The 13,563-nt window shown below is 32.7% G+C and overlaps 1 protein-coding gene across 3 annotated transcripts in view; it reads right to left on the minus strand.

The window, feature by feature from the left end:
• The window catches only part of Cul3 (cullin 3), an 81,631-nt gene that overhangs the window by 39,635 nt on the left and 28,433 nt on the right, over positions 1-13,563 (minus strand). For all 3 annotated transcript variants that reach the window (XM_078018094.1, XM_078018093.1, XM_021729997.3), the window contains one exon: positions 5,308-5,421. In XM_078018094.1, the coding sequence (XP_077874220.1) occupies positions 5,308-5,421 (114 nt within the window). The remainder of the gene's footprint in view (positions 1-5,307; positions 5,422-13,563) is intronic.

Genomic DNA, 13,563 nt, shown 5'->3' on the forward strand with positions numbered 1-13,563 from the left:
TAAAAGAACAGAGTTTGGAAGACTTGCTGTCCAGGGTCAACTACATGTAAATAAATGGGTAATCTATAGTTGTGAGGGTATAATCAGGTGTGTTTGGCACATATTTTGTAGAGTGGACCCAATCAGTAGTCTGTACTTTTTTAGGAGTTTGTAGCAGCCTCAGAAGAATGCTCAAAATAAGGAAAACCAGTTGATGTAGTTGACTTCCAAACAGGCCAAATAAGAAGTGGCCCTCCTTTCCTATGTTACTCTCTTCCCCATGAATTTATCCCCTCTAAATTTTCTTTAAGGATGACGAGCAGTACCACTCCTACTTTTGTTGTTTGTAAAAATACTGGAAATATAAAGTCAAGTAAAAGCACACACACAAAACAACTTTGAAATTCACAAGAAAATCTTATGTAGAAAATGTCTCTATTAAGTCTTTTATTAACCCTATATGCCAAGATAAAAAATTATATTTCTTCTCCTTTGGCATTAATTCTAGTTGCTCAAGTTGGCCTACAGAGTACTATCCATAAACTTAATTTTCCTTTAATATTGTATTCATTTTCACAATTTAAGGGTAAAATAAATAAATACAAATTATATCAATAACTAATGTTATTATGACACTGTCTCTACAAAATACTCAAAAATCTTTTCCTAATCATTAGTATTTTGAAAAATTAAAACTGACAATGAAACTTTTAATAACTAAACCCAAATTATCTTTTTTTTTTACAGATTTATTTATTTATTTACTTACTTTTATGTGGTGCTGAGGATTGAACCCAGTGCCTCACTCATGCAAGACAAGAGCTTTACCACTGTGCCACAACCCCAGCCCCCAAACTATCTTAAAAGCTGAACATGTAATCATTTCTTTAAGAAATCAATGATTTTTTTTCCTTTAAATTAAGTAAAGCAGAGATTACAAACTTAATGCCTTCAGGGTCTAAACAAGTGAGTGGTTCAAGTCTCAAACATTAGGAAGGGTAGAGTAGCAGAAACTAGGTCACATGTTCCATCCAGAGACGTGTATATTTTTCTTTCTGAAAATAATGAGGTTGCCAAATAACAAAGTCACATGGGATAAATTCTGACCCATGCCTGCTTCCATTTAATTCCCAGAGTTAATATATCCATTGGTAGATTGATACATACACTGAGGTTCATGCATGACATTTTAGATACACCTCCTTGGTAAGAGTAAAAAAGTCAGCTGAGTGGGTAACAGGGAGATAAATAGTAAAATCACCTTCTTCTTCTCCTCCTCTCAGCTTGAGATCTAAAATTCCAAAAGGTAGAGCAGGGGATTCACAGAAGAAAATGATATGGGTTCTACGTGGATATAACTTGAAATACTTGGCTAGGAAACATGACCTGAGATGTTTAGTATGAGGTAAAAATCTTCAAAGAAAATAATGCAAACACCAACAGAAAAATATTTTTTGGAAACGAAAAGCCATGTTACTTATCTTGACTGAGGTACTGGTTACAGAAGTGTACACATTTTTCAAAAATCATTTTGTACACCTTAGTTAATTCCAATGTATATAAATTTTTCCTTTGGTTGAAAGATTGACTTTTGGATATATCATAATTAAGATCAAAACAATATACATTAAAAAGGCAAAATAAGAGAACTGAGGATATAAAATTTTTTAAATTTTATCTTATGGAATGTGAAGATATCAATTTGTTTTCTTTCTGAATCTACAATAGCGTTTACACAACCATTCTGAAACAGTATGGTTTACTGAAAAAAAAAAAAAACCCACACACATACACAATATATATAACACCTGTATCAATTCACACAAGATAGTTCCTACAAGGAGCTGTGCTACAATTATGGTCCAAAAATAACAGAAAATGTCAGAAATAAACAATTCATAAGTTTAAAATTATATACTGTTCTAAGTAGAAAGATGAAGTCTTATACAGTCCCACCCTGACATGCCTTATATGAATCAACCCTTTGTCCAGCATTTCAATGCTGTGTTAATCCCACCCAATCCCATCATTAGTAGTTGCCTCGGTTATGAGATCAAGAGGTCACATTACTACAGTGCTTGTGTTCCAGTAATCCTTATTTTACTTAATGGCCCCAAACTGCAAGAGTAGTGATAAAGGGGGAGAGGGAACAACTTTAACAATTGTTACAAATGCTGAAAAGGAATAGTACCAGGCACAATGAAAGCTAGTGCAGTCAGTGAGGAGTCTGTGGTCAGTGAAAGCTGACAAGAAATTTAAGATTTATAGGACAAAAGCGAGCAAGTGAGATGAAGAAAGGAAAACATTTTAGGAAGATTTAAAAACAAATGACATGTGTGAGGATTCCAAGATGAGAAATAAGATTTAAGCAGGGCAAACAAGGATTTAAGCAGGGTAGTTACATGATCACATTTGTGCTTTTAAATAATAACTGGGGTGCTAGGGTTGTGGCTCAGTGGTAGAGTGCTTGCCTGGCATGTGTGAGGCACTGAGTTCTATCCTTGGCATCACATAAAACAAACAAACAAACAAACAAACAAATAAATAAATAAGTGTGCCATGTCCATCTGCAAGAAAAAAATCTTAAAATAATAAAAATAACTGAGATAAATATGGAAAACTATAGAGTCCAATGAATGTTAAGACTATTTATACTGAAAACTCCAACAAGACAGAAATGAAGGTGAATTGGTCTTAGCTAATAGACTTATGAAACCAAGGAAAAATTGTAGATCCTAGCAAGAGATGATATAGATATAGAGGCTGAAGTAACTGATAAGAAAATAATTCCTGGGTTCTGCAATGAACAATTGAAATGACAGTAATTATGATTTGGACATGCCAAGTCCAAAGTAACCTAGAAAACAATGAAGGGAATTATCAACTAGATAGATGAACTTATGAATCTGAATCTCAGAAAGTGATACTATAAAAATAATTTGGGAATCATCTGCAGAGGCATAAGGATCTACAGTATCGAATGAGGTGAAGACTGTGCAATGTGAGAAGAAAATCTAGGATTAAATCTGAAGAATCCAGCTGTTTAGAGGCTGGGGCTAGGGCCTGGATTCGATCCTTAGCACCACATATAAATAAATAAAATAAAGGTATTGTGTCCACTTACAACTTAAAAAAAAAAAAGAATCCAGCTGTTTAAGGAATGGATGAAGAAGAAGCAGCAGCAGAGAAGAAGAAATAGGCAGAAGGTAAGAAGCATTCCGAGTGTTTTGTCACAGTAATCAAGAAACCCTCATGGAGAAGAAAAATATGATCAACTTTGTCAAATGCTATTGGGGGAAAAAAAAATCAAGAATGAAGATTAGTAGTGATATTTGCATTCAGAGATGTACAGATTTCATGGTGATCTTAGTAAGGGCAAAACTGAATAGAATATTTGAGGTAGATGCTTAACTGGAACATATACAAAGTGAATGAAAGATGAGAAAAGAAAGATAGCCAAGTGTCAACATTTGTCATGAAACATTAAGCTGTGAATGATAGATGAATGTCCTTGGGAGATGGCAGTTCATCTGAAAATTAAGTGGAATTTTATTCTGAGGGTATGAATGGCTTGATCATGTCCAATGCTGATGAATAAGATCCAGTAAAAAAGACAGAACCCCCAAATACTTAAAAGATTCCAAATGACACAAAAACAGGTAAACAACTGACCTTTGACAAGAAAGGAGAAAACATCCTGTACTAACACAGGAAGAAAAAGAGAAACACAAGAGGGGAGAAAATACATGTAAAGTTGTAGATTTAGTGTCAGGAAATAAAGAACTCTGTTTTCTCTTAGAGGCAGAAGGCAAGATCATTGAGGGGAGCTAGAGGTTTGCAGAAAAATAACTGGTATAGCAAGGTAACCAGAGAAAATGTGAAACTGCTGGGCAGTGTGGAGGGTTCACTGCAGATCTGTACAATGGGCCAACAGTAGCACTGGCCTATATTCCAGAAGAGACATAGGCAAGTCACTAGGTTTATCCAGTGCTATGGAATTACCACAATGGTTTGATTAAAAAAAAATGATGGAACAAAAAATACTGCCATTAGTTAATTTGTATTGAGCTTGTTACCATAGGCCAATCCTTTAAAGTGTTAATATGAATGGCTTCTTTAAGACCCATCATTACCCTATCCCCAATTGGCACATTTTTTTTCATTTTATAAATGAGAAAGCTGAGGCATAAACTAATTAATTGCTTAACCATGGTCAAAAAGAGGTAGAACCAGACTTAAGGTTTTGAGGTTTCACTGCACAAAAAGGAACTGAAAAGAGATTTTTAAAAACATGAATATATATAATAAAAATCTTAAAATTCTTCATCAATATCAATAGAGCAATAGACCATGAAATCACAAATAGTTTATCTTAGTGTTTGATGGTTGATATGGAATTTAAAGACTTACCAAATCAAAAATTTCAAGATGAAAACAGCAGCGAGTCAACTTATTTATTTCACATTTATATGCCAGTATGTTTTCACATGCTATCTCAATTATCCTCGAAATGATAACAAAGTGAAACCATAACTTGACAAGCAAAGAAATCCTCAGAAAAGCTAGGTAATTTGTTATACCTTTTATTACATTCCTGAAAAATACAGTGGCCTCTCACTGACCCCTTGCCACTAAGCCCTTACTGGTAAATGGCTTGACTGAATTCACTCAGCAGACCAAAAAATGTCACAGCTACTGATTCTCATTAGAAATTCTTTCCAAAACACTGCTTTATTTTATTAAGTAAAAGAAACTAGAACAAGCACTTATTTCTACATTGCAACTAAAAATCAAACTGAAAATAAAAAGAGAGTAAAACCTTATAAGAACGTCATTGTGTTCAAATCCCAAATATAAACACTGAATAATGAGAAAAGTTATTGGAGTTATTAATTCTGCAGTAATATAATAATTAAACTAAAAGAATCTAGATTTATTCTGAAAAATATTTACATTAATATGACATTTGTGTCACTGAAGACATATACTTGGGTTTTAAAAACTTATAGAAGAATATTCATCATTTAACCATTCTTAAGAGATGTTACATTTTTTGCTTTGTTTTTCACAAGTGCTAAATATTATGAAAAAACGTTTAAGTCATTCTCCTTCAGTTTTCCATTTTAACAATTCAGTAACTATGTGAAAATTTAAGATTTTTCACTCACACAGGCTAAGGTTGGACCTAATTAAGAAAAGAAATACTAATTAAGAAACAACAAAAACAAAAAACAGCTTCTACACTGAGATGTACCATTCAAACTAAAATTTAACAAAATCACTGTTCTGAAATGTTTTCTTAAAGAATAACAAAAAAGCTGTCCTTACCATATACATTAGTATGTCTCTAATCATCACCATAGCTGTTTGATGATCATTCCAAGCTTGATTTAGTGTTTGAAGAAAGTTGTTATTCAATGAATTTAGTACATCTTCTCGCACCTATTAACAGAATAGTTCATCAGTTTGTTTATGTACACACACACAGATTCTCATAAACATGCACATATATTTGTTAATAATGGAATATAATTCTTAATTTTAAACCAAAGAAATATGTTATAGGCCAGTAGAAATATTTTATACTATCACTTATACAGAGATGATTATCAAGTGTGTATGTAGACTCCCACTTTCTCTCTTGACTTCCAGAAGCAACCTCTGGGAATTTCTCAATTCACAAAGGCTTACATGGTCAGAATAAAATCCTAAATTCTTATCATGAACTACAATACAAGGCCTTAGAGCTGGTTCCAACTAAATTTCCTACTATATTTTCTCATCCGCCACCTCTGAATAATAGCTAAGAGTACTGATTTTGGAATCAAACCATCTGACTTCTAATTTTAGCTCTGACAAGTTGTGTAATTTTGGGTAAATTATTTAATCCCTGGACCTTGTTTTCCTTATATATAAAATAGTATCCTTTTTGTAGGATTGTTATATGGATTTAATTGATGCTAGTAATGTATTCAGCACAGTTCTAGCATTCAGTAAACAATCAGTAAACATAAACTACAAACAGCAACTGTGTGGTTTGACATTTTTTTCTGCCTCAATTTGCATGGCTATCTCTCAGGATGGTCTCATCCCTGGATGCTCTTTTTCAAATAACCCTTATATACTTCTTTATCCTACATTTCATTTCTCTTAACAGTACACATCATTAACTACTATACTATGCAATGCTGATTCCTGATTTTTTAAAGCCATTGATAACATTCATCCACTAAAATTTGCTTTAGGAGAATAATACCTAGTTGTATCATATTTTCAAAGCACCATATCAATTCAAAGACAATGGTTATGTTATAGTGAAAAAAACAAATCATCTAAAAATTTTAAGCAACCTGACTAGAAAAGCATGATTTGTAAAATAAACTGGTGACATAGACTATCAAAAATCAAAAACTTTTGGTCTACAGACACTGTCGACACAGAAAAAGTAAAGCTACAGATGGGATAAATTGGACTTCATCAAAACTACAATATTTTGTTCAACAGACAATGTGCATACTAAAAAAGAGAAGCTACAGACTGGGTGAAAAATCAACTCACTTGTATTCAGAGTATTTTTAAGTCTTAAAACTCAGTAAAAAAAGAAAACAATTAAAAATGGGTAAAAGATTTTAACAGACACTTTACCAAAGAGGACATAGAAAAAGGCAATTTTGTACACGAACAGATGGTTCAAAAACATTAGCCATCAGGAAAATGCAAATTAAAAACATGATGAGACACTACTATACACCCATTAGAAAGGCTACAATAAAGTAAGCTAAACAACATGAAGTGTTGGCAATGATTTGAAGCAAAAAAAAAAAAAAAACAAAAAACCCTGTGTTGCTGATGTAAGCACAAATTGGTACAGTCTTATGAGAAAAGTTTGACAGTTCTTATGAAATTAAATATATACACTTAACCTATGACCCAACATTCTACTTCTATGTATTTACTCTGTAGAAACAACTTATATTCACACAAAAACATGTAAACAAATATTTATATCAGATCTATCCACAATCACAAAAAGCTACATATATAAAAAATGATAAGAAAACTGTGGGTACGTTCATACAACAGAATGTCATTTAGCCATAAAAAGAAACAAACTAGTGATACAACTTAATCTCAAGGTAATTACGCTGAATGAAAGAAGCCAGTCTCTAACGGTTAAAAAACTATGATTCTACTTATATGATGTTCTGGAAAATACAAAACTTTTATGACAAAGAATAGAGCAGAAGCTGCCAGGAACAATGGAAAGATATCACAGGGAAGTGAGATGAAGGAAATGATCCATATTCAGTGTGATTGTGGTTACATGAATCAATATACAAGCTAAAACTCAAAAAGAACTATTCATGAAAATAAAGGATTAATTTTTTTAAAACTTTCAGTAATTATGATTCAAGTTGGGCCCTGCTTTGTTATTATCATAATCATTAAACTATGATGCCACATGATTTGTTCATAAAAGAAACTTGAATGTCAATGACAGAATTAAGTAATTTAAGCGTATCAACTCTATGAACTACTCTGCAACAGTTCAAATTTGCATACTACATTCTTCACTTCTGTGAATATAGCTTTTCTTGCATTTTCAAAATTAGGTGCTTAGCAAACATTAAAGTGAAATTATTAAATCAAAAGAAAATTTTTATTTTTTATGGCATAATAAAATCTTGTCCACTGATAAATTAAAGCCCAAGCTATAAGACCCACATCCTCAAAACAAACTACTGGTAAAGGGAAGAGAATGAGGGTTAGCAAGAAGGATGAAAGTAGAGGGAGGACAGCAGGCATGAGCATGACCTGGAACTATAGGTTCCCAGTCTTTGCTCTTGAGTTTTCACATCCAAGCGTATCCATAGACTGAAGCTGACCCTGCACCTGCAGCCTTAGGATAGTTGCAAAGCTGAAGGACATAATAACATGCACCGTAACCATACATCCTACCTTCCAAAACAACTTTAACCATTAACAGAAACATTTTAACACTTTAAGTTTCAGTGGCTAGAGCAAAATCTCAGTGAATTCTAATAAAATGTTGAGGTAAGATGAAAAACTAATTACCTAAAATGAATTATAAAGACTTTTATTCTAAAGTTTACTAAAACTAGAAGAGTCATAAAACCAATGATGATGTGGAATACTGAAAACTGAGTAATTTCTCCTTAAAAAGACTCAAAACTGAAGACAATAGTGAAAATATAGATCCATCACCAGGCACTAAAATACAGTACTTCATACTTATCATAATGTTGCACTGAAAAATATAAACCATGTATTAAAAACATAAAATGGGGCATTAATAACATAAAACGTGTGCTCATTATACAGAGAACATCATTAGAAAGTACAACAGGGGTTGGGAGATATCTTAGTGGTAGAATGCTTGGCTAGCATACCCAAGGTCCTGTGTTTCATCCCCGGCATTAAAAAAAAGAAAAAAAAATCATAAAGAAAGAAAAGTACAAAGAGTTACCATAATTCCAAGAGCTATGTCCTTCTAGAAACATACAATGCTTTAACATTCACCTAAAAGCTAGAATAATCAATATCAGTATCTGCAGAAAACTGCAACCAGGGCAATTACTAACCAAGACAAAGTCACTTAAACCTATCTTATCTATAGTAATTTTTACCTGTAATATGATTGTGTTTGATTAGATCAATGATGTTCATTTCACATCACATTCCACTGAGATGCCTCTTTTAACAGACCACAGGGAAGGTTGTTTTTCCTGATTAAATGACTTATATTGGTTTCGTAATAAGAAATTTAAAAGGGGGGGTTTCTGCCGTTTTAAAATAACTGAGAGACACTGGATGCCTGTTAAGTACCTTTCTGGACCTGGCTTCTAAAACATGTTGCCTGTTTCACATATGAAGTCAGTTTAAAACACAAATATGCCATCTTTTTAAGAAGAAAAATTTAGTTACAGATTGACTTGATATCTTTATATTTTATTTATTTTTATGTGGTGCTAAGGATCAAACCTAGTACCTCATATGCGCTTGGCAAGTACTCCACCATTGGGCTATAACCCCAGCCCCAAACAAATATGCAACATTTACCATGATCTTTCAAAAGAGTATTTGTTTCTACTTACATTTACATTTGAGTCCTGTGTTAATTATGTGGTACAGGGTTTTGTCACCTTCACAAGTTCTGCTAGCTATGCAAATCTTATTTTTTCAAGGAATGCTATTAAATAATTCTAGAAGATCTCAAAAAGTTATTCACTTTATCACTCCAGGGTGGTATGACACCAACCTAACAATTAAAATGACTTACTATAGAAGTGAATCTTAATGTGAGTCAAGTCATGGAGTATAGAGGCCATCTCTTCCAATCTGACACAGTTTGAAAACAGGTCCACATCCCTTCCCCTCTCCCTAAGAATTCTTGATTTAAAAAGTTGAAAAGAGTATTGTAATGTTTTGCTACTTATAGAATATAGCATATATGTTTATATCAATTTTCATACATTGTGAATAATGGCAACACAGGATAATGAATGCTTGTAAAATGTTAAAGAACAGAAATTTATACATGACTGGAAGGAACTCTTCTACTTCATACTCTGAAAGTTCTTAACGTAGCCAACTTTCAATTATTTGTATATTCAATATAAATGTGGTAAATACTGTCACTCTCATACTACATTACTACTTTTAGATTTCTTTATTACAAAGCAAGTTTCTTCCTGTGTTTTGTTAATATTTTAAACTTTCCAAGTATTTACTAATGGCGAGATTCATGAATGATATAAATTTTACTGGTATTTGCTAGATTAACAATATTATTTGCTAGAATAACAATATTATTAACAATATTATTTTTCACTAGCTTTAAGAATAGGGTGGGGGACTGAGGTTGTGGCTCAGAAGTAGAGCAGTCGCCTAGCATGTGTGAAGCCCTGGGTTCAATCCTCAGCACCACATAAAAATGAATAAATTAAATATATTGTGCCCAACTAAAAAAATTTTTAAAAAGAATAAGGGTGGTAATCAAAGAAATCATACTAGTATCCATAATAAAACAGTAAGAGCTACTACAAGGAAAAATATTTTTTTCCTAACTGCTGTCAGAAGTTTTTTTTTTTTATTTAAGTAATTTCACTGATGTACACAGCAATATAATTTTTAAGGACTTTTACAAAAGTACACAATTTTGAATTTCAAAAACAAATAGTTTCACTGTTTGCTCTAAGTGTCCAATTTAATTGCTTCCAACAAGCAAAGCAAGGTGCTAGGCACTACGGAGGACAAGAGGCATTTAACCACTTTATCTCCTTTACCAGGAATAGGGGGATCCTAGTATTAGCATTCATATGACCTCAAAAATAGCATGATTGAAAACAGAGGCACAAAAATGGTGTTAGGATAACACATTTTCATAATTCACTACATATGAGGACAAGGAGGAATCAACTAATTTTGATATCATTTTTAAAAATGTATTCTTCCCAGGGTGTGGGGGCACACACCTGTAATACCAGTTACTTCTGGGAGGCTGAGGCAGGAGGATTTCAAGTTCGAGGTCACCCTCTGCAACTCAGCAAGTACCAGTCACAAACTAAAAAATAAAAAGAAAGGCCTGGTGATGTTGCTCAGTGGTAGAAGTTTTCTTAAACATAATATTCTTTTATACTTTTAAAAATAACATACCTTAGAAAATGAGGATTTCTCTGAGTACAAAATAATCATCAACACACAAAAAATGTAGCTTTTTATTTACTAGGTGGAAAGGAATGAACCTAGAACAAAAGGTATTTTACACCACAGAAAGATTCCACTATGAATTATCTATTTCCAATAGTTAAGATAAAAAAAAAATCATTTCACAAAATCACAATCTGATTTCCAATAAACTAATATACTGCTTTCAAACAAACAGATGTATACAGCCAAATCACACTGTGTTTAAAATGATGGTTAGATTTAATAATAACTTAGGCAGGTACAGGAAGAAGATAAAATACAAAAGATAAAACAGATCTCAGCAATCTGTGGCTATATACTATGATGTTTTCCATTTTTATTGCCCCAGATGCTAGAGATTCATTCTAGAAGAAAAATGAATGCAAACCACAAACAAGCAACAAGAGACACAAAGATGAATGAAAGGCCCTAGCTCATTCCTTCACATATTTAATAATATGAAAAGAGTATCATCAAAAAAATATAAAAACAAGTAAGAGAAGATAACTGCCCTCATAGAGCTTGCAATCTACTTAACAACTTGCATAACAGCTAGTATTCAGTATCAGTAAACATTTGAAACCCTGGCTCTCCTGGCAACATCATCTCTCTCCAACCCTTTCAAAGTAGAAGTCATCATCTTCCTAGTCTCTCATATCTCATGGTTACTAGCTTCCTGACTCACCCCATATTCAGCCTTTCTTTCTCTGCAACTGCAATATTTAACATAATACATTCCCACTATCTTCCAATTACTTTAAGTTAGGAAAAAAAGCACAAGACAAAATAGCAGAATTAAATCATCAATTAAACACTGAAAATGGCACTTATATTAAATATTTTACTCCATTTTCTCCATCACAGTCAGCCTCTTTTTATAGATTAAAAGCAATGGCTTCCCCCACCAACAGAATAAGACCACCCACACAAAACTTTTCAAAATCTAATCCAACTCACTTTACCATTTCCGTTTCCTACCCAGGTACCTGAAGATCCTTTATGTTCCAACTGCACCGGATCCACCTCACTGAAATCATACTAACTTAGCCTTTTTTCTCATGCAATTTTCCCTATTAACACTCTATCTTGCCTTTGTTCACATGATGAATCTTTAAAATTCCATTAAAGGTCTTGAAAGTGACCTCTTCTTTGTACCTCACCCTGAAATGCTCAGGCAAAAATAGTGTCCTTTCAAATCTGATTATCTCACTAAAGCTATGAGTTTCCTGCTGGCAGATATCATGCCTTACTTATTCTGGGGTGGCTGAAACACAGGAGAAACTTGGTATCTGTGGGCCTCTGAACAGAATCTGTCTTTGCTAACAAAAGTCTTATTCTTAACTGCTTCCCTTAATATTCTTAATTTACTGCTACCTTTTACTTTCATTTTATGCATACAAGCCATTAAAATATCTCTCTACATTCACCACATTTGCCTAGGAAAAAGGGAAAAAGCACTAAAAAAACTTTAATATAAAAGTCAAATCTGCTTAAGTAACTGGTACAGAACTTACCTTATCAACTTCAATCTCATAGGCAACTAATATACTCAGCCTTTATAGTACCCTCACATAAAGATCTTAATTTACCTATAAATATAAAATTTAAAACACTGGCTCTTCTCCTTCCCCATCCAAAGAATAAACAGAAAAACAGTATACTGAAAAAGTAGTTTACATAGAGACTTCATTTGCAGCAAATGACACCCTACATACACAAAATAAAGAGAAAGGTGTAGTTATATAAATAAAGCTTTTCCAGTTTAAGAAAAAAAAAAAAGTCACTTGAAAATTGAAACTATACTATATCTCCTCCAAAAGTTTCAATTTCTCTATCTGTAAACCAAACACTTAGATCAGGATTACAAAGCACAGATCTGGGGAGGTAAGTTAAACAACTAAAGTTCCACAAAGATAGTGATCTTCAATATACTGCAAATGCCTGTCCAGTGCCTGGCATGAAACATCCTCAACAGGAAGCATTCTGAATGAATAGAAAGAGAGTAGGATAAAGCTCCTCTTATTCTGCCACCTTCTAAAAATAAAATATTACTTGTATAAAAGAATATATAGATGACTTTGTAAACCACTGAAATAAACCATCTTCTAAGTTACACTGAGTTTTCTAGATTTTAAAAGTTAACATCTTTTGTTCAGTTATTTTTCTAAGAGGAAAACAAAATTTCCAAGTACAAGGCTCATTTATAAGACTACATGCTATTCAATCATTAATAAGAATATGAATTTGAATGAGAAATTAAGCGTAAGGAAAATGTAAGAAACCTCTGAGACATTAGCAAATTGAGTTAATAAAGCTCTTGCTACATTAAAAGTTTCTCCTCTGACTTATGGCACAATAATGGTAAAGTTCAAAACACTAGAACATTCTTAAGTCTAAATAACCCAAATGTATCATATTATTACTATATAATGTTAAAATTCTTTTCTAAAAAAATCTAATTTTTATTGATTAATAATCTGAAAAATCCAGAAAGGCCTAGTAATTTTGTTCAAGACTGATAGTGAAAGAATTACTCTTAAAGCTCAGTTCTTATTTTCTACCTAGTACTTTTCCCACTGAAGTGTCATCTTTTGCTTACTTTTAAATATGGAGTGTCTAACATGAAGGAGAAGACAAGACAAAGCTTTGATTACTGTAAGATGACTTCAGAAACTTGTCTGTCTACCTATGCTCACATCCCCCAAGTAAGAATCTTATGAAAGAAGAATGAAGAGAGATGGCTCTACCTTTACCCTGCACATAACAAAACTGTCTTCTAACATTCAAAAGATATATACGATTAAGAACTATGTAATGTTTTGAACGACCAACAATAAAATAATAATAATAATAATAAAACAAAGAAACAAACAA

Source organism: Ictidomys tridecemlineatus, chromosome 7, assembly GCF_052094955.1.
Source record: "Ictidomys tridecemlineatus isolate mIctTri1 chromosome 7, mIctTri1.hap1, whole genome shotgun sequence".
NCBI classification, from domain to species: Eukaryota; Metazoa; Chordata; class Mammalia; order Rodentia; family Sciuridae; genus Ictidomys; species Ictidomys tridecemlineatus.